Consider the following 21423-nt stretch of genomic DNA (forward strand, 5'->3'; position numbering starts at 1 on the left):
TTAAAATTGTAAACAAGGGAGTGGTCACCAGGAAACTGACCAATCTGTGGCTCTCTGTGTGATGTCATTCCATTAGCTGAATCATCATGCTTCTACTTCATACCCTCATCCCCACCCCCAACAGGAATGACAGGTACCAAGGTAAACAGAACTCCGGAATAGCTACCTTTGCATGGCTGCACTCCAGGCAGCAGGCTGCTGCTTCTCTAGGGGAAAATTGAGGCAGGTGACATGGGCAGGAGGATGGCAGGGAGTCCAGAAAACAAAAACGCTTACCAAAAACCTTGACCGTGGTGGAACTCCTCAAGATTTTTCCAGGCCTGATCGTAACGTGGCAAGAGAACCTCCGGTCATTATCATGAATTTGGACTGGAGAGAGGTAGAGCCCATAGTCTGCACCTAGCTTGACTCTGTCTTTAAATAATGTGGAGTTGCTGATGGGGTGACCTTGGGTAATAAGTGTTTCCTGAGTTCCATTATCCTCCTGGTGAGAAAAACAATTCCCAGTTATTGAGCACTCAACTGGGCCAGCTCTGGGCTATGTATCACACAAGTATTAATTCATTTATATCTTGTAAAAAGAGAGATTATAGGTAAAGAATTGAAATTAAGAGGTATTTAGTATGTTACCAGACAAAGTATCATTACACTTGACTTTCAGTTAAAAACTACTGTCATCTTCTGCTGATATGAAAAGAAACTTTCTGCTCTTCCGAGAACTTCCCCGTTGGAACCCTCTATAAGCTACATATCTGGGGTGAGATTTGTGGGGCCAGCACTGGGGGCTAATGGCACATCATAATTCTCTTTTTCATGCTCAGAAATCTTAATGCTAAGATATGCTGAGAAAGCTTTATAAATTTTGCTTTTAAAATCTTCAATTGAACTAGATGATTCTAGTTGCCCTCTCTCCCCAGCATTACTTTAGAAAAGGTCTCATTTCAGATCCCCTCAGGGCCAGGACTAGGATGAGGTAAGGAGACTCCTAGGGCACAAAATTTAAGGAGGCACTCACTCTCAGGGTCTCATAAATGCAGGCTGGGCACCTGAGAGTGAGTGCCTCCTTAAATGCTGGCTGTAGGCACTTCCTTTCCTCCTTACCTCATCCTTTTCTTGGTCCTTGACCTTCTGCCCTTACTTCTGCTATTTTCAAAGAGGAAACAAGAAGAGAATGCTGTAAGTGTTAATCTGAACTTTGGAGATCAGAGCTCATTTGGAGTACTTAGTTCCTCTATTCCATACCCTTTCTTCGGTCTGTGAAGAAAAGCCCCCATTATTCTGAGGTCCTACTCAGAATTTCCATGGACATGGTCCTGGGGTGTCACAGTGCTGGTCCATGTCAGTAATTTTACTGAGTAAGGGCCTGATGAGGAAGGGACTCTTGAGGGGCACAAGAGGAGAGGGAGGGTTATCATGTCCTTACATTCTTTTAGTATAACTCAATATTCTCAACTGAGTTGCTTTGAAAATATTCAGATGCGTGACTTCTTCGCTGGAGATAGAACTCAGTGGTTCTGGGGGAGCCCTCAGAGGAGCCAGGGCCGAGAACTACTGGGCTGACCCGAAACAGCACATGAATCTCACGCACAGGGGTCGGGGGACACGGAGGCAGCTAAAGTGGGGAAGAGTGGACAGGAATGCGTCTGGTGGGGAGGAAGTCGTGAAATAACAAAAACAAAGATCTGAGATTTGGAATCTCTAGTTTTAAAAATGTGACCGATTCAGGGTAAAACAAATGGAAGCGGATGAATGAGAGAATTCAAGTATGGGCTAGGAGTGGAAACATGAACGTGGATTTCTTAAGTAGTTTACACAGACAGTTCCAGAATATACTTAGTAGGAACTCTTATGTAAGACAATTCTGTAAGTGGCTACGGGATCAGCTTTGCAAACAGATAAACTCTATATACAGTAGCACCTGCTTAAGACTTACTCCTGAAGCAATGCACATACCTTTATACCCTCATAAAGAAGGGCCTCGGTGTCTATGCTGCCGTTTTCTTAATGAAGAAGCGTACAGAAAATTAAAGGGAGAAAGCTTGTATTCTGGAGACAGGGGTGGCACTTAAGGATTGGATGGCACTTGACTCAGCACGTACAGACAAGGGAGGCCAATAATTAAGGAGTCAGGCTCCCCCTGCAGGTCCTCCAGCACAAGCAGCTTAATTTTCTAGCTCCTGCTTTATGCACAGGGACTGTTTATATGAGGACTGTGGAGGGCAAAATACTTCTTGACATTTAGTAAATGACTGGCCATCTGGAACATTTCCATCTGTCGCTTTGTTGTGGGAAGAAGGGCAGTCAGAGGGCCCGAGGGTGAAGACTGCCGAGGAAAACTAAATTTTCCTTTATTGTGAAGCTGGGTGTGACTAGCCAGGGTGGTTTCATTGGTGGGGGAAAGATATACCAAAAGCAAAACAAACCGGAAAACACAATTTATTCAAAGATCTTTTGTTTATTTGTTTTTCTGGGCAGATGACTTTTCTAGAGGGAAAGGTTTATTCCTTCCTTGGGAAAAATGGGATTCAGTTGCAAAATAGGCCTTGTAACCTACAATATCCAGAGATCCTGAAAGATTCTAGAGTCCTAGTTATAGGAGGACCAAGGCAAGACTGCAAGTGAATGGCTCCCTTCACGGAACAAATGGAAGGAGAGGTGGAAAAACTACTGCAGGCAAACATTGAAATATCTAGAGCTGGGAGAGGGAGAAATAAAATCAGTATCATGTTATGACCAATAATAAAAATGTATGTCCTTATTAGTCATCGCTTAAATTTATTTAGCTCCTACTGTTTTAGGTACTGGGCAAAGTTCTTTCACGTCTTATTTACTGCTTATGACAATCTGGAATGAACTGAGGTTAAGGAACTTGCTCAAAGGTCACACAAAGTAAGTCGCAGCATCAGAAAGCAGGGGTGCCCTGGACCCGGAACAAGCAAGCCTCAGAGACAACACACACCAGTGAAAACCAAACCAGCACCAAACAAAACAGAAACGTGGGGAGGATCAGAAATGAAAAATTTTAAAGAAATTCTAGGAGGCCAGAGGCCTTTATGTGAGTGTAGATCACAGAGGTGTGGGCTCTCTGCTGATTGAAAGGGACCTCGGGAGTCATATACCCTATGGTCCGGGGGTCGGTCATAGACTATACTTCATGTGCTACTCAATAATGATTGGTGAGTGTTTTATTATATTATATCGAATCTTTATTCTTGTCTGTCTTTCTCTCCTTGGTCTTTAAAGAAAACATTTTGACAACTTTTTAATATGAGTAAGTATTTCTATAACTTCATGGACCCCATGATTTAATGGGAAATGTAGATTGAACCAGCATATACCTACACTAGTCCTGGCACTCAATGCATGTTCAATTAATGCGAACTGACTGTCCTGCAGCCTCCCTGATGACCACCATCTACTTTGGGAGTGTTCTTTACCTGCCTGACTACATTGAGGTGTTATGGAGAGTCACAAAACTAACCTTTCAGAGACTAGTTTTTAATACATACTGAGTACAGGAATGTGCTAAGTTGTTAGTTGTGTTACCTAAGTTACACCTCACAATGATACCATGAGGTCGGTGCTATAATAACCCCTTTTATGGTTGAGGTAACTCAAACTTAGGTTAGGCAATATATCCAAGATACAAATTCTGAAACAAAAGAAAAAACATGTACCCTTATATACACTTATCAAAATATCCTTCCATATTTTGTGTATGTGAAAAAAGTTAATGAAACTTCTGTAATTAAGATTGTTTTTAAATGACTACATAAAGCCGTGTAATGCTCAACCTGTTCTCCTCTGTCGACTCTCATACCTGTGCCCGTGGGGGACACAAGGCCGTGAAGGCCCAGGAACCACAGGCTGAGGGGAACACTGTTCCTTGAACATTGAAGTTAGGTCTCAAAACAAACAAGCAAGAGCCTACCTTTATTTAAAATGTTGATATTTTGTTCATCACAGATGTTCCCTACACTTTGTTTTAAAAAACATTTTGCTAATATTTATATTTTGATTACTTATCATTATTATTATCATTATTATTTGGCACTCCCTTAAATTGTGCGCCAAGGAGAGGGCCCTATTTACCCTAATCCAGCACTTAGGTCATACAGTTAGTAAATGACAGAGCCAGGACTTGAAAACAATTTCCCTCCAAAAGTCACGCTGTTGGTGACTTTGCTACATACAACCTCACATGTGTAGTAGAATAAACAGTCCTTACCTTTTCTGCTTAGAATCTATTTGAGAAGAACTATTCACAAGAAAAACAAATACAAAGTCATACCCATAGAAGAGAAATAAACACATAACTAAGTTATGAACAGGAGTGAGATAAGATCATTTGTATGCTGAGGGCTGGCTGGGGTCATAGTGAATCATGAAACACTGCTTCCCTGTGACCCTTGAAAACTTGATAAAGCTGCAAATGATTGGTGGAGGCTTTCCTTTTTTTTTTTTTTTGGTACTAGAATCCGAATTTTCAATCCAGAAAAGGGACCTTGGGATTCTTCAATTTAGTGACATTATTTCATCTCTGGGATGGCACAAGCTCCGTGTCAGAGCTGATGGTATTGAGCACCACATGTGGTGGGTGCTGCCTGCATACAGCTCATTCATTAAGTTCTGGTAACTGTATTGATTGCTCCTTCTTTATCTCCACACTGCTTCTGAGCTCCACCTTTCTCCCATTTATTCTCCACCCAGTCAGTGCTGTCAAAGCAGATGCTTGCAAAGTTCCCTCCCGCGCCAACTCTGAGGGCACCAGAACACTGTTTTCAAATCATCACAATTAGTTGTCAACACTGGGTAGCTTGGCTAGCACTTTAATTCTGATTACGTGAAGACAGTTCGAGTTCACTGTCTTCAGGTTTTCTGAATAGCTCTGCTTCCCATGGGCATGGGAAACCAGTATTGTTCATTAGCAGCATTTGGCTCCTTGTTTAAATATAAAGCATCAAAAGTATTAAAGAACACTATATTGAAAACATAAACATTTTAAAAAACATGAGCATTGAGGTTTTAGTTATATACATTTATTGCTAATATTGAACTGTTTGCTAAAATATTTCTCTCCTTCTTATCATGTTTTAAAGAAAAAAATTATGGGTTTCTCTTTATCTGTCAACTTTGGGAACTAACACACCTCCCCGTCCCCCCCACACACACCAAATTGTACACATGGGTCCCAGGTTTTAGTCTGTCATCTGCAGGCCAACTATTTTGTAATTATTCAGCTCAAACATAACTTTTGAAAGAAGCTTTCCCAGTTCCATCTAGTCAGAATCAAACTATTTTTCCTCTATTTTTTTACGTTTTATCAAAATTGTATTTCATGGTAGGAAATATGTCCAGTAGAGTTTATATCCCTGCAGGACCTAGTACTCAAAACAGATTCGCATATGTTTGTTGGATTGAGTAGACATTTATATTGTGGGAAATCAGGATGATCATTTGCAAAGAAAACAGAATGTTAGGTTGCATGTAGACACTCCCAGAACAAGCCTGCAGAATTTCCCTGACAACTGTATGTTTGTGCCCCGGGATACAAAATGGGGAACATATCACTTGTTCTTTATCTGCCAACGGCATCCCATTTAACATTCATGCATTGTGTAATTTCTTATACATCACCTCACCATTCACTTTGACCCTCAGTGTCCACTGAAGGGTTAACCTTTTGTGTTCACTTAGTTGCCGCTCATGCTAGATCAGTGTTGGATACCCTGCCTGTGGGCGCCTGATGCCTGTCTGCTTCAGTGTTGTAGTCACAATTTAGGAAAGTAATTTCCCAGAGTGCAAAGGATCCATCCCATGTACACATTTAGCACAGCCTTAGTATGGGATCGGATACATATACCAAATAATTTTCTAATGATAACTGAGAATCCTAATAATCTCCATGAGGGTCATAACTGATTTAGTTAGAGTCTATAAAATTCCACATATAGGAAGACATAACTTTTGTTTTCAGTGACCTAGATTAACATAATTTTAGTTTGTAAAATTGTTTCCATTGATTTAATGCAGACTTTAAATGGGAGCATGTGCAGCTTCCTGGAGTTACTGAGTTTGGTATAGCAGGTTTCTGCCCTGCTGAGCTCATCGTCCCCGTCTCTACATTCCATAAAAGCCACATTACATGATGTGTGTGAGAACAACTGGCTTATCATTATGATTGTTATTGCTAGTTTAACAAGAGATTGAAGAGGATATTTACAGTATGTCCTCTGCAGACCTATAACAGTCATGACATGAAGAGCTGCAGTTCATTCCTTACTATGAGGAAATTAGATAATTTTCTACAAGACTTGCTGAATTCTATAGCCGCCAACAGCATGGAGCATGAATGTAAATCAGAGGAACAAATAGATTTTGACATTTAAAAATAGAATGCACAGTAGGAATTTAATTGGCACATTTGCCAATATACTATTCCCTTTGAAGAGAGGTTTCTTTCAAAAAGATACCTCAAGTTGTATTGTGATGCATTCTTCACAGTGACAGTGTGGCTTGAGATTCCAGCGGAAGTTTAGGATTCACTCTCTGTGTGTGACCTCAGGTGCACTCTCTCTGCCTCTCACTTACCCTAAATGTCCTGGCATCAGCCAAAGATGATGTCTATTTAGCCTTCTTACTTTCTTTAAAGAAAATTACTAGATAAGGATGCCTTATCTGTTATCTAGTCACGGACACTTAATGAGCTGCCAGTCATTAACCAAAGAAACACCCAGCATCAATTTAGTGACCATCAATTTAATATGAGGGCAAGGAATAGGACTGTGGTGGAAGGAGACAAAGAGAAGCAGAGCCACTCAATTATTCATTGGGTGCCTGTGTTCTAGGCACCATACCAAATGCTAGGAATTTTTGGAGTGAGTGCTGCAGCTTTTAGCCCTGGAGAAGCTCAGAGTCACACAAAGGACACAGGCCAAGTAAAAGCTTTACATTTGCTTGAAAAAACAAATCACCCACCTGAAAGATAAGATAAAACACTACGGAGCAACTTACTAGCCAGCAACAATCTCCACAGGAAAGGTTTGTTAAACTTTATTATTAGTAAACTTTATTATTCCTATTGTTAGTTGAATTTATGATAATTAGGGTGGAAATATTTTGCCTGTTGGTGGAAAATATTAAAAATGTAAGCAAGATAGCCCTGGTCGGTTTGGCTCAGCGGTTAGAGCATTGACCTGCAGACCAAAGAGTCATGGGTTTGATTCTGGTAAAGGGCATGTACCTTGGTTGCAGTTAGGTCCCCAGCCCTGGTTGGGGTCGTGTGGGAGGCAATCAATCCATGTGTCTCTCTCATGTCCACGTTTTTCTCCCCCCACCCCCTCGTCTCCCACTCTATCTGAAGATAAATGGAAAAAAAAAGTATCCTCAAGAGGATTAAAAAAAATGTAAGCAAGGTATAGAAAGTAAATTTCCATTACTGTAATGTTTGGTTTGTGAGTTTCTACCCTCCTGAAGTCATCTCCACTTTAAAAATTTTTTCTAAGAACCATGTTGTATCACGTTGGTAAAGAACAATTGAGTTGCCCGGCTGGTGTGGCTCAGTGGTTAAATGTCGACCTATGCACCAAGAGGTCACCAGTTCGATTCCTGGTCAGGGCACATGTCCAGGTTGTGAGCCAGATCCCCAGTCGGGGGCATGCAAGAGGCAGCCAATCAATGTTGTCTCTCATCAATGTTTCTATCTCTCTCTTACTCTCCCTTCCTCTCTATCTAAGATAAAAATTTTAAAAAATTTAAAAAAGAAAAGAACAATTGAGTTACATTAACCATAGGCATAATGCCTAGGAAGCCTTATATTTTAGAAACCAAACACTATGAAAGGATAAGAGTGTTTTCTGACAGATGACAAAGAGACATTGTACAATTTAGAACAGTTTGAGAAAGTTATTTTAGAATTTTTTTCTTTTTATTCTACTGACTACCCAAAACATATCCAGACAGTAAAAAAGTATCTGTCGGTTGTATTTGAAGGCCTGCTTGCTGATCAGTTACTTTGGATTTGCTGGATCCCCAGAGAAACCTTTTTATAAGAAGGGTCTAGTTTCCAAGGTAGTTCACAAAAATCAAAGTAACTTGTAATAAGAATGATAAACCATGCAAATATAGTATTTTGTAGACTGCACTAATGATTTTTTTCCCTTACATAACCTATGCCCTGGAAGCCACGGGGAAGCCAGGTCTTTGAGGGTGAGCTGCCTGTGACATGGGGCATGGCGCCATCTCCTTAATAAATCCTTCCTTTCTTGGCTGCAAACTGCTGTTTGCGTCTAATTGGGCTTTGATGTGTGCAGGCAAACGGACCCCTTCCGTCTGGTAGCGTTATCTGATTTAACAGTACTAGAGGTCTATTATGTATATTGGCTAATAGCTGGCTGCCATTTGATTGGCTTGCCTTGGAAAGTTTCTTAGAAAAATCCAGATTTCTGGATTTTTTTTTTTTGAAATCAGAAAACATGGCAATGATGGACCTGCAATCTCTGTGGCCATAATAGAGCTGAGCAGTGGCTGTTTGTAATATAGGTCCTCCGTCTACCACGTACATTTTCCACCTATATTTTATTAGCATTGGACTGTGTTTCCCAATGTAAAGTCATGTTGTATATTTCCCAGGATGATGAGAGTTCTGAGAAAAGGGGGTCTATCCCTTGACATGTGTTGTTTGTAAACAGACATTTGTGAGTAGGGGCTTCTACTGGAAGTGGCTCCTATCCAGGGCACCGATGTCCTCTTTCCTGTGATCAGAGCTTGGTATGTAGCTTGAAATAGAAACTAACCTTTAGAAATAGTGTAATAGACTTAGGGCGTCCTCCCCTCCCAGCCATTCCCCACCTACCACACGACACCTGTCTTTCATCCAGTATGCTTCCTTCCCTATTATTATTTGTTATTCATTTTACTTCATTAATATTTAAAGATCATTGCAGTTATTCACTGGAAAGGGCAACACTTACCACCAACCATGCAAAGGTAAATTCAGATGAAATTTCTGAGGAGATATTTTGAAGACATGGTATTTTCAGAGTCCGATTTATCTCTATTTCCATTGTATTGTTGCTTCTCCATTCATCCAGAGTAACTGTAACAAAACATAAGGTGGAAAAGACATGGATGTGTGATTTGTTTATAAAGTGCTTTTTTTCAAAGAAATGAGAACCATTTTAGCATAAAGATTCATCTATCCTCAGGGTATACCTATGAAGTAAGGAGGCAAAATCCCATTCTAGTCCTTACTGTGTAAATGGTAAAACAAAGCCACTAAGAAAAATTACCAGTGAAAAATTATAGGGAATCTGCCCTAAAAGAATTCAGCTCACAATTTGGCATGTTCTTCTACTTTGCCCCCAAATTTATGCTTCAGTCTTCAGAGTACATTTCCTTAATCAGAAAGAATATAAAACTTTAAAACTTAGCCTCTAAATGTCTTTTTAAATTTTAATAGACTGAATATTTTTAAGTCTGTGAACCTAAAGCAGCAAAATTAATGGAAAGTACAGAGAGTTCCCATATTTCCTGGCCCCGTACCTGCACAACCTCCCCAATGTCAACATCCCTAATCACAGAGGTACTTTTGTTACAATCAATGAACCTATCAAATGACTCATCATTTTCACCCAAACTGCAGAGTTTATTTACCTTAGAGTTCACTCTTGGTCTTGTACAGTCTATATGTTTTGACACATGCATAATGACATATGTTTATCATTGTAATATCATACAGAACAACTTCACTGCCCTAAAAATTGACTTTCTCTGCCTAGTCATGCGTCCCTCCCAACAAACACCTGTTCACCATTGATCCATTGATCTTTTTCCTGTCTTCATAACTGTCTTTATAGAGCTCATAAACATACCTTTAAAGAAAACATAATACAGAAAAATATATAAGGAGAGTCTGAAGAAACATTATTAATAAATTAGTTGCATTTTTAAAGTGATATGAGATAAATCTCTGTATATAGTCTTTTTGTGGTGAAAGTTTTATACACTACAGTATATCCATTTTTTTATTAAACTATAACATCAGATATTAATGTATAATAAAAACCACTCTATCACCCTAATATCCTGAAAACTTTATTTTTATATCTATACAAATCTATTTTGTATGCATGTGCTTCTCATACTTAACAATCTTATTAATCAACAAATGTTACCTATGATTTTTACTTAAAAATGTTTTGCATGATTCTTAAACTATTTGTGGCTGAAATTTTTAGAGGCTTTATGTCATTCCATCGTATATGCCCATTATCATTTGTTTAGTCATATCCAATTATTGAATGATTATACTCTTTCTGTTTGGGTTTTTACTTTATTTAAACTATTACAATCTGTATAACAAAGATCATCCTTATGCTAGTGGCTTTCTTCTGATCATTCAGTTACTTAAGAAAAATTCTTAAGAGTATGATTAATGAATCATGAGTATGAAAATTCTCATTATTATCAACAATATATATATTTAAAGTGAAAGATTTCTCTGTTTTAGAATGTTGTATCTATCTAGCCTTTAGGACTTTGTTTTATTTTAATCTCTCATAAGCTCCAGCTATTCTTTTTACTCTTCCCTCCTCCTATCCTTAATTGCAACCAGGCCTTTCCGTCAGGGAACATCTTCCCTGCCTCATTCTCAAATAGTAGTTGTTTATTTTCTTGTACCATCATTTCCTCAAGATTGGAAGGTAGGACCAGTGCCTTCCTTGTTCTCCACAGCTACTTCCAAGTACTACTCCAACCACATAACTTTAAAAAATAGTTGTCTTTTATGGTTAAAGACATTTAGCTATAACAGTACTTTTAAAGGGAGTTGTTTGTATACCACCAACACAAATTTTTGCATATTTACATACCACTATTACTACTATTTAACTTTATTCTTGAAATTATTGCAATTGTTTTACCTACATACTTTTATTTTAAACAAACAATTATCTAGGTACTAATATTTGTGAAGTCTATAAAATCCACTTTATATGTCAATTATATTTTGTACATTACCCAAATACATAAGTATTATATTTTTGTAAATTTTGTCCAGATTCTGAAGCCACCATCAAAGGATTAAAAATATATCAACAAACAATACCTTAAAAATATAATATCAGAAATTAAGAAGCATTTTGATGGGATTGCAAATGTATTAGACATCACAAAAGATGGATTCATAAGTTGGAAAGTAGGTCATTAGGGAATTTCTAAAGTGAATCATAGAAAAGATAAAAGTAGCAACTATAGAAAAAACCATTAGGCATGTATATACATTTAGAAACATTTTTTTTTTTTACACTAGAAACTTAACATCACAAATTTAAATGTTAATTAAAAAAACATGCAAGTGCTAGAAAAAACATTACTGAATTTCTATGTAATCTGAAAATAGGAGAAACTTTTCTAACTATGATTCAGAATCAAGACCAACAGGAAAAAAGAGTGATAGATTTTATTTCATAAAACTAAAAATTATTCTGCACTGGAAATATTATCATAAGAAAGTAAGAATAGATCACAAACTGGGAAAATATTTGCAACTTATATCACAAAGGGTTAATAGATTTTTTATATGGGGCATTTTCAGCATAATAAAAAATAATAGCCATAGTTAATCAAAACTCATTAATGTGTTTAAAATTATGTGAATTCATGACATTTAACATATTGTCACTTAAGAGTGCTAGAGAACCAATATTTTTTATGACTGGTAGGTAAGAGAAAGGATCAAGCAAGTGTCTCTTCTCTTTTTCTTATACAAACTGTACATCACATAAGTAATTGGTATATGAGAAGAAGTTTCTTTAGAGGAATATTTCAGCTAATAAATGAAGAAATGATAGATTTAGAACATCTATTTGCAATCCATAATGAGCTAATGGATCTAGGTAATATTCATCAGTGGCTGCTTATATCACATGGCCAGATATTATGTACCTCTGATGTATATCTATGATGTACTCTTGCCAAAAAACAAAATTCAAAAACCAAAACCTTAATGTGATCAAATCCCTGTATCTAACAAAAAGGTGAAAGAGAAACATGTAAATACCATGGTGATAACAGGCTGTAGATAATCAAATTTACTCAACAGATACATTACAAAAGAAAAATAGAAAATGTAAAATAGCCTTCAGATTAAATATATTTATTAAATAAATAATAATACATTGAGCTTATTTGGATCCTAATTGAAAGAAAATGTAAAATTAAAATTATGAAGTCAACTGGATATTTGAGGACATTAAGAACTTACTAGTTTTTTTAGTTCTGATAGTGGTATAATGGCTATATTTTCCTCCCCCCCCAACTCTCTCCTCCACTCCCCACCCCAACACACCTTGATCTTCTAAAAATTTATTCTAAAATAAATAGAATATCTTGGATTTTTTTCAAAGTAATCTGTGAGGGGGCAGTTGATAAGAGTTAAATAAAATGAAATTGCCTATGAACTGATAATTGTTCAAGTTGTATGATTAGTACATGAAAGCTCAAGATACTATTATATATAATTTTGTATATGTTTGAAATTTTTTACAATTAGGAGTTTCTAAGTTTTTTTCATTAATCCCTTAAAATCACCTCAGGTACTACCAGCTATGTAACACAATTTGAGAAAAACTGAACAATCCCTTTTCCACCCAATTCATGCCTATTATCCAAGGTTGTAAAACAATGGCTTGTGGTACTTCACACAGCTCTAATCCAGCCCACTCTTCCTCTGCAGGAGCCCAACGTGAGTGGCTGTAGCTGATTTAGTGCACTGATCCTTCAGGTGGGTGCCCGTGTTCCCACCCATGCTCCTTAAACTATTCCAAAAATCTAAGAAGATGGAAGACTTCCAAACTTATTTTATGAGGCCAGGATAGTTCTAATTCCAAAACCAGATAAAGACACTACAAAAAAAGAAAACTACAGGCCAATATTCCTGATGAACACAGATGCTGAAATCCTTAACAAAATATTAGCAAATCAGATCCAGCAATAAATCAAAAAAACTTATTTACCATGACCAAGTGGCATTCATCCCAGGAATGCAAGGCTGGTACAATATTTACAAATCAATAAATATGATACATCACATAAACAAAATGAAAGATGAAAACCATATGATTATATCAAAAGATGCTGAAAAAGCATTCGACAAAACCCAGCACCCATTTCTGATAAAAATGCTCAGCAATGTGGGAAAAAGGGATCATATCTTGACATAATAAAGTCCATTTATAAAAAACCTACAGCCAACATCATACTCAATGGGCAGAAAAATAAGTATTTGACCTAAGAATAGGAACCAGACAGGGATGCCCACTTTTACTACTCTTAGTTAACATAGTACTGAAAGTCTTAGCTACAGCAATTAGACATGAAGAAAACATAAAAAGAATCCAAATTGGAAAGGAAGAAGTGAAACTGTCATTATTTGCAGATGACATGATACTTTACATAGAAAACCCTAAAGACACCATCAAAAATCTACTTGAGTTAAAAATTAATTTGGCGGAGAGAGGAAAAATGGCGGCGGAGTGAACGGAGCTACACAGACCATCTCCCAGAACCAAACTGGAATTACAACTATAACACAGACAAAGAGACGGGAAAAACCAACAGAAAAGCAGCTTGCGAGGACCATACAATGAGGGACACTGACTCCATCCCGGTAGGCTTGCGAAGGCACGAGACGTGTGCTGGGAGCCCACGGTCGGCAGCTTGGCAGCGGCCTTAGCTGGGAGCAGCGCCCTCGAGTTACACTCCCAGGCGGCTCCACAGCGCAGCCGGGACAGAGGCTGAAACAGCCACAGCCACTCACCTTGGGCTCTGGCAGAGGGAGGGTGGACTGGACTGGAACTGTGTCGGGACACTCGGGATTTGGAGGGCGCTCAGAGCTTTGGCTGAGTGCAGCCACTCAGGACGGTGGCCACATTGCTCCTTCCCAGGGCTCTGAGGAGAGGCAGCAGCCCCTCCCTCGGAGATCCAACCCCACCCAGTGGGCCATTGAAGTGCTAATTGAGGCTCACTAACAACCAGCATCTCCCCCACCCTCATGAAAGCACCTTGGCTGAGCACCAGAGGGAGTTTTTCAATCAACTGACAACCCAAAACTCATCAATTAACCTAGACTGCTAGCCTCTAGGCAAAAAGCTAGAGGATAACAGTACCTTTCCTGGGCTGGCAACTTCAACCAGGAAAGTAAGACTTGACAGTGGTGTTCAACGTGGGTCCTCCCTCGCTCATCTAAACACAGGAGAGGGAGCCACAAACAGCAGAACACCAACACCCACAGGGAGAACTTGACAGGCTCCAAAGCCCACAGTGATAGCCAAAATGGTGAAACACAGAAACAGAAGCCAAATGAAAGAGCAAGAGACCTCCACCGAACATGAGATCAATGTGGAGCAATTAGGCATGTTAATAGAGCTAAAATTCAGAGCCATGATCTTAATGAAGCTGAACAGCATGAGGAAGGACATAGAGACACTGAAAATAAGCCAATTGGAAATTAAAAACCAACAAGAAGAGATAAAAAATGACATATCAGAAATGAAAAACACATTGGAAGGTTTAAAAAGCAGAGTAGAGGAAGCTGAGGACCGGATCAGTGAATTAGAAGACAGGGTAGAAAAAAATCAACCAATCAGAAAAACAAAAGGAAAAAACTATTAAAAAACAGGATGACAGCTTAAGAGAACTATGGGACAACTGGAAACGTAATAATATTCGCATCATAGGAGTCCCCGAAGAAGAAGAAAATGAGCAAGGGATAGAGAATATATTCAAAAAAATAGTGAGAGAAAACGTCCCTAATTTGGTGAAGGAAGAAGGCATTCAAGTTCAAGAAGCACAGAGAGTCCCAAGTAAGAAGAATCTAAACAGGCCCACACCAAGACACATAGTAATTAAAATGCCACAAATTAAAGACAAAGAGAGAATCCTAAAAGCAGCAAGAGATAAGCAACAGGTTACCTAAAAAGGGAACCCCATAAGGCTCTCAGCTGACTTCTCACAAGAAACACTACAGGCCAGAAGAGAATGACATGAAGTAATCAAAGTCATGAAAAACAAGAATCTGAATCCAAGACTACTCTACCCAGCAAGGCTATCATTCAAAATAGAAGATCAAATAAAGAGCTTCCCAGACAAAAAAAGGCTAAGGGAATACATTAGCACCAAACCAGCACTGCAAGAAATGTTAAAAGGACTGCTGTAATTAGCAGTAGAAATGGGAAGAAAAATAGAACCACACTAAACAAAAATGGCAATAAATAAGTACATATCAATAATCACCTTAAACATAAATGGATTGAATGCTCCCATAAAGAGACACAGAGTAGCTGATTGGATAAGAAAGCATGACTCATCTATATGTTGTTTACAAGAGACCCACCTCTCAACAAAAGACTCACATAGGTTGAAAGTGAAGGGATGGAAAAAGAATTTCCAAGCAAATGGAAAGCAAAAAAAAAGCTGGGGTAGCAATTCTCATATCTGATAAAATAGATTTCAAAATGAAGACCATAACTAGAGACAAAGACGGCCACTACATAATATTGAAAGGATCTATCCAACAGGAAGATATAACTTTGATAAACATATATGCACCCAATATAGGAGCACCAAAATATATTAAAAATCTTCTGGAGGACTTCCAAGGCGAAATCGACAATACAATCATAGCAGGGGACTTCAACACCCCGTTGACAGCACTGGATAGATCCTCTAGGCAAAAAATTAGCAAGGAAACAGAGACTCTAAATGAAGCACTAGACCAAATGGATTTAATAGATATCTACAGAGAATTACACACCAAAACTACAGAATACACATTCTTCTCAAGTGCACATGGGACATTCTCAAAGATAGACCACATGATAGGACACAAACTAAATCTCTACAAGTTCAAGAAGATTGAAATCATATCAAGCATCTTCTCAGATCACAATGGCATGAAACTAGAAATCAATTGCAACAAGAACATGCAAAGACATTTCAACACATGGAGGCTAAATAACATGTTATTAAACAATGAATGGGTCACCGAGGAGATCAAGGAAGAAATTAAAAACTTCCTGGAAACCAATGAAAATGAACACACAACAATGCAAAATCTATGGGATGCAGTGAAAGCAGTTCTGAGAGGGAAGTTCATAGCACTACAGGCCTACCTCAAAAAACAAGAAAAATTTCTAATTGACTGTCTAACCTCACAACTTAAAGAATTAGAAAGCAAACAAAAAGAAAACCCCAGAGCAAGTAGAAGGAAGGAAATAGTAAAGATCAGAGCAGAAATCAATGACATAGAGATCAAAAAAACAATTCAAAGGATCAATGAAACAAAGAGCTGGTTTTTCGAAAAGATAAACAAGATTGATGGACCCTTAGTGAGACTCACCAAGAAACAAAGAGTGAAAACCCAAATGCACAAAATCAGAAATGAAAGAGGAGAAAGAACAACTGACACCACAGAAATACAAAAGATTGTTAACAACTACTATAAACAATTATATGGCAACAAATTTGACAATCTAAGCAAAATGGACAAATTTCTAGAAACACACAGTCTCCCAAAACTAGACCAGGAAGAGATAAAAAACTTGAACAGACCAATAACAACTAAGGAAATTGAAGAGGTAATCAAGACTCTCCCAGCAAACAAAAGCCCAGGCCCAGATGGCTTCACGAGGGAGTTTTACCGAACATTCAAAAAAGAACTAACACCCATTCTCCTCAAACTATTTCAAAAAATTCAAGAAGAAGGAAGACTTCCAAACACGTTCTATGAGGCCAGCATAATTCTAATTCCAAAACCAGAAAAATACACTACAAAGAAAAAAAACCACAGGCCAATATCCCTGATGAACATAGATGCCAAAATACTGAAGAAAATATTAGCAAATCGGATCAAGAAATACATCAAAAAAATTATTCACCATGACCAAGTGGGATTCATTCCAGGGATGCAAGGCTGGTACAATATTCGCAAATCAATAAACGTGATACACCACATAAACAAAATGAAGAATAAAAACCACATGATCATATCAATAGATGCTGAAAAAGCATTCGACAAAATCCAGCATCCATTTCTGATAAAAACTCTCAGCAATGTAGGAATAGAGGGGTCCTATCTAGACATAATAAAGGCCATATATGAAAGACCTACAGCCAACATCATACTCAATGGACAGAAACTAAAAACATTTCCATTAAGAACAGGAACAAGACAGGGATGTCCACATTCGCCACTCTTATTTAACATTGTACTGGAAGTCTTAGCCACAGCAATCAGACATGAAGAAACAATCAAAGGGATCCAAATTGGAAAGGAGGAAGTGAAACTGTCATTATTTGCAGATGACATGATATTATACATAGAAAACCCTAAAGACTCCATCAAAAATCTAAAAGACTTAAAAAGGAATTTTTCAAAGTAGCAGGATACAAAATTAACGTCAAGAAATCGACAGCATTCTTGTACACCAATGATGAACTCACAGAAAGAGAAACTGAAAAAACAATCCCATTTACCATCGCACCAAAAAAATTAAGATACCTAGGAATAAACTTAACCAAAGAAGTAAAGGACCTATTTCAGAAAATTACAGGCCATTGAAAAAAGAAATAGAGGACGATATAAAAAAGTGGAAGCACATACCCTGTTCATGGATTGGAAGAATTAACATCATTAAAATGTCCATACTACCCAAAGCAATCTATAGATTCAATGCACTCCCCATCAAAATACCAATGACATATTTCATAGAACTAGAACAAATAATTCAAAAGTTCATATGCAACCAAAAAAGACCCCGAATAGCCACAGCAATCTTGAAAAAGAAGAACGAAGTAGGTGGGATCACAATACCAGATATCAGGTTATACTAAAAAGCGACTGTAAGCAAAACAGCCTGGTACTGGCACAAGAACAGGCATATAGACCAGTGGAACAGAACTGAAAACCCAGAAATGGACCCAAGGCAATATGCTCAATTAATATTTGACAAAGGTGGCAAGATCATACAGTGGAGTAAAGACAGCCTCTTTAATAAATGGTGTTGGGAAAATTGGACAGCTACATGCAAAAAAATGAAACTAGATCATCAACTTACACCATACACAAAAATAAACTCAAAATGGATAAAAGACTTAAATGTGACTCGTGAATCCATAAAAATTCTAGAAGAAAATGTAGGAAACAAAATTTCGGACATCATACACAGCCGAATTTTCACTGATACATCACCTAAGGCAACAGAAACAAAGGAAAAATGAACACTTGGGACTACATCAAACTAAAAAGCTTCTGCACAGCAAAAGAAATAATCATCAAAATGGAAAGGCAACCCACTGTATGGGAGAACATCATTGCCAATGATGTATCAGATAAGGGGTTAATTTCCAATATATATAGAGTGCTCATACAACTCAACAAAAGGAAGACAAAGAACCCAATTAAAAAATGGGCAGAGGAGCTGAATAGACACCTCTCCAAACAGGACATACAAATGGCCAAAAGACATATGAAGAAATGCTCAACATCACTAATCATCAGAGAGATGCAAATTAAAACAACAATGAGGTATCACCTCACACCTGTCAGAATGGCCGCCATCAACAAATCATCAAACAACAAGTGTTGGAGAGGATGTGGAGAAAAGGGGACTCTAATACTGGTGGGAATGCAGACTGGTGCAGCCGCTGTGGAAAACAATATGGTGTTACCTCAAAAAATTAAAAATTGAACTGTCATTTGACTCAGTGATCCCACTGCTAGGAATATACCCTAAGAAGCCTGAAACACCAATCAGGAAGAATATATATACCCCCATGTTCATAGCAGCACTGTTCCCAATAGCTAAGATCTGTTAACAGCCCAAGTGTCCATCAGTAGACAAATGGATAAAAAAGCTGTGGTACATATACACAATGGAGTACTATGCAGTGGTAAGAAAGAAAGATCTCTTATCCTTTGAGACAACATGGAGGGACCTGGAAAGTATTATCCTACGTGAAAGAAGCCAAGCAGAAAAAGACAAATACCACATGATCTCACTTATATACGGAATATAATGAACATAACAGTCTGAGGAATACAGTAGACCCAGAAACATGGAAGTAGGGCACCTACTGACATCCCTCAGAAGAGGGGGTGAGGGGGTGGGTGGGAAGAGATAAACCACAGAACTTATATGCATGTATGCATGACCAATGGACATGAACAACTAAGCCGGAGACGGGGCGGGGGTGGGGTGGGGAGGGGGGTGCCAATGGGGTAAAAAGGTAAAATATCTGTAACAAAAAAATAAATAAAAAATTTATAAAAACAAAAACAAAAGAAAGAAATAAATAAACGCATGGGATTGGATCAAACTAAAAAGCCTTTGCACAGCAAAGGAAACAAGTATCAAAATGAAAAGGGAACCCACTATATGGGAGAACATAATTGCCAAAGATACTTAAGATAAGGGGTTAATTTCCAACATATATAAAGTACTCATACAACTCATTGAAAGGAGGCCAAAGAACCCAATTAAAAAATGGACAGAGGACCTAAATAAACACCTCTCCTAAAAGGACATACAAATAGCCAACAGGCATATGAAAAAATGCTCAATGTCACTAATCATAAGAGGGATGTAAATTAAAACAACTATAAGATATCATCTCCCACCTGCCAGAATGGCTGCCATCAACAAGTCATCAAACAAGTACTAGGGAGGGTGTGGGAAAAGGGGACTCTAGTACACTGCTGATGGGAATGCAGACTGGTGCAGCCACTATGGAAAACAATATGGTTTCCTCAAAAAATTAAACTGCTTTGACCCAGTGATCCCACTTCCAGGTATATATCTTAAGAAGCCTGAAACACCAATCAGAAGAAAATATATGTACTCCTATGTTCATAGCAGCACTATTTATAATCACTAAGATCTGGAAACAGACCAAGTGTCCATTAACAGATGAGTGGATAAAAAGCTGTGGTATAACCTCCAAAATGGAAAGGCAACCCACTCTGTGGGAGAGCATAATTGCCAATGATACATCAGATAAGGGGTCAATTTCCAAAATATTTAGAGTGCTCACACAGCTCAACAAAAGGAAGACAAAGAACACAATTAAAAAATGGGCAGAGGAACTAAATAGACACCTCTCCAAACAGGACATACAAATGGCTAAGAGACATATGAAGAAATGCTCAATGTCACTAATCATCAGAGAGATGCAAATTAAAACAACAATGAGGTATCACTTCACACCTGTCAGAATGGCCACCATCAACAAATCATCAAACAACAAGTGTTGGTGAGGGTGTGGAGAAAAGGGGACTCTAATACACTGCTGGTGGGAATGCAGACGGTGCAGCCACTGTGGAAACCATTATGGTGTTATCTCAAAAATTTAAAAATTGGCCCTGGCCGGTTTGGTTCAGCGGTTAGAGCGTCGGCCTGTGGTCCTGAGAGACCCGGGTTCGGTTCCTGCTAAGGGCGCGTACCTCGGTTGCAGTTTGTCCCCGGCCCTGGTTGGTTGTGTGGGTGGCAGCCACTCGATGTGTTCCTTTCACATCGATGTTTCTCTCTCTCTCTCTGTTCCTCTTCCTCCCTCCCGCTCTACCTGAACAAAAAATGGAAAAATGTCCTCAGGTGAGGATAAAAAATAAATAAATAAATAAAAAAAAAACAAAAACAAAAAATTAAAAATTGAACTTCCATTTGACCCAGTGATCCCGCTTCTAGGAATATACCCTAAGAAGCCTGAAGCACCAATCAAGAAGAATATATGTACCCCCATGTTCATAGCAGCGCTATTTACAATAGCTAAGATCTGGAAACAGCCCAAGTGTCCATCATTAGACGAATGAATAAAAAAGCTGTGGTACCTATACACAATGGAGTACTATGCAGCTTTAAGAAAGAAAGATCTCTTATCCTTTGAGACGACATGGAGGGACCTGGAAAGTATTATCCTAAGTGAAAGAAGCCAAACAGAGAAAGACAAGTATCATATGATCTCACTTATTTGTGGACTATAATGAACATAACAGTCTGAAGAACAGGGTAGTCCCAGAGACGTGGAAGTAGGGTACAGACTGACAATCCCCAGAAGAGGAGGTGGTGGGGGAGAGAGAAATCACAGAACTTATATGCATGTATGCATGAACAATGGACATGGACTATAAAGGTGGGGACAGGAGTGGGGAGTGAGGGGGAGGAGGGTGTCAATGGGGAGAAAGGAGAAACATTTGTAACATAAATAAATAAATATCCAATTGTAAAAGAAAAAAAAAGTGAGAACACACACACACACACACACACACACACACAAAAGCTGTGGTACATATACACAATGGAACACTATGCCGCTGTAAGAAAGAGAGATCTCTTATCCTTTGAGACAACATGGAGGGACCTGGAGAGT

The 21423-nt window shown here is 38.4% G+C and overlaps 1 protein-coding gene across 4 annotated transcripts in view; it reads right to left on the reverse strand.

Annotated features, from left to right (window-relative positions):
- CD96 (CD96 molecule) overlaps positions 1-21423 on the reverse strand; it is a 94157-nt gene that overhangs the window by 64544 nt on the left and 8190 nt on the right. For all 4 annotated transcript variants that reach the window (XM_036243356.1, XM_036243357.1, XM_036243358.1 and 1 more), the window contains exons 3-4: positions 8973-9097; positions 277-484 (exon numbers count right to left, since the gene is read on the reverse strand). In XM_036243356.1, the coding sequence (XP_036099249.1) occupies positions 277-484; positions 8973-9097 (333 nt within the window). The remainder of the gene's footprint in view (positions 1-276; positions 485-8972; positions 9098-21423) is intronic.

The sequence above is a fragment of the Molossus molossus genome, unplaced genomic scaffold (assembly GCF_014108415.1).
Source record: "Molossus molossus isolate mMolMol1 unplaced genomic scaffold, mMolMol1.p scaffold_m16_p_5, whole genome shotgun sequence".
Lineage (NCBI taxonomy): Eukaryota > Metazoa > Chordata > Mammalia > Chiroptera > Molossidae > Molossus > Molossus molossus.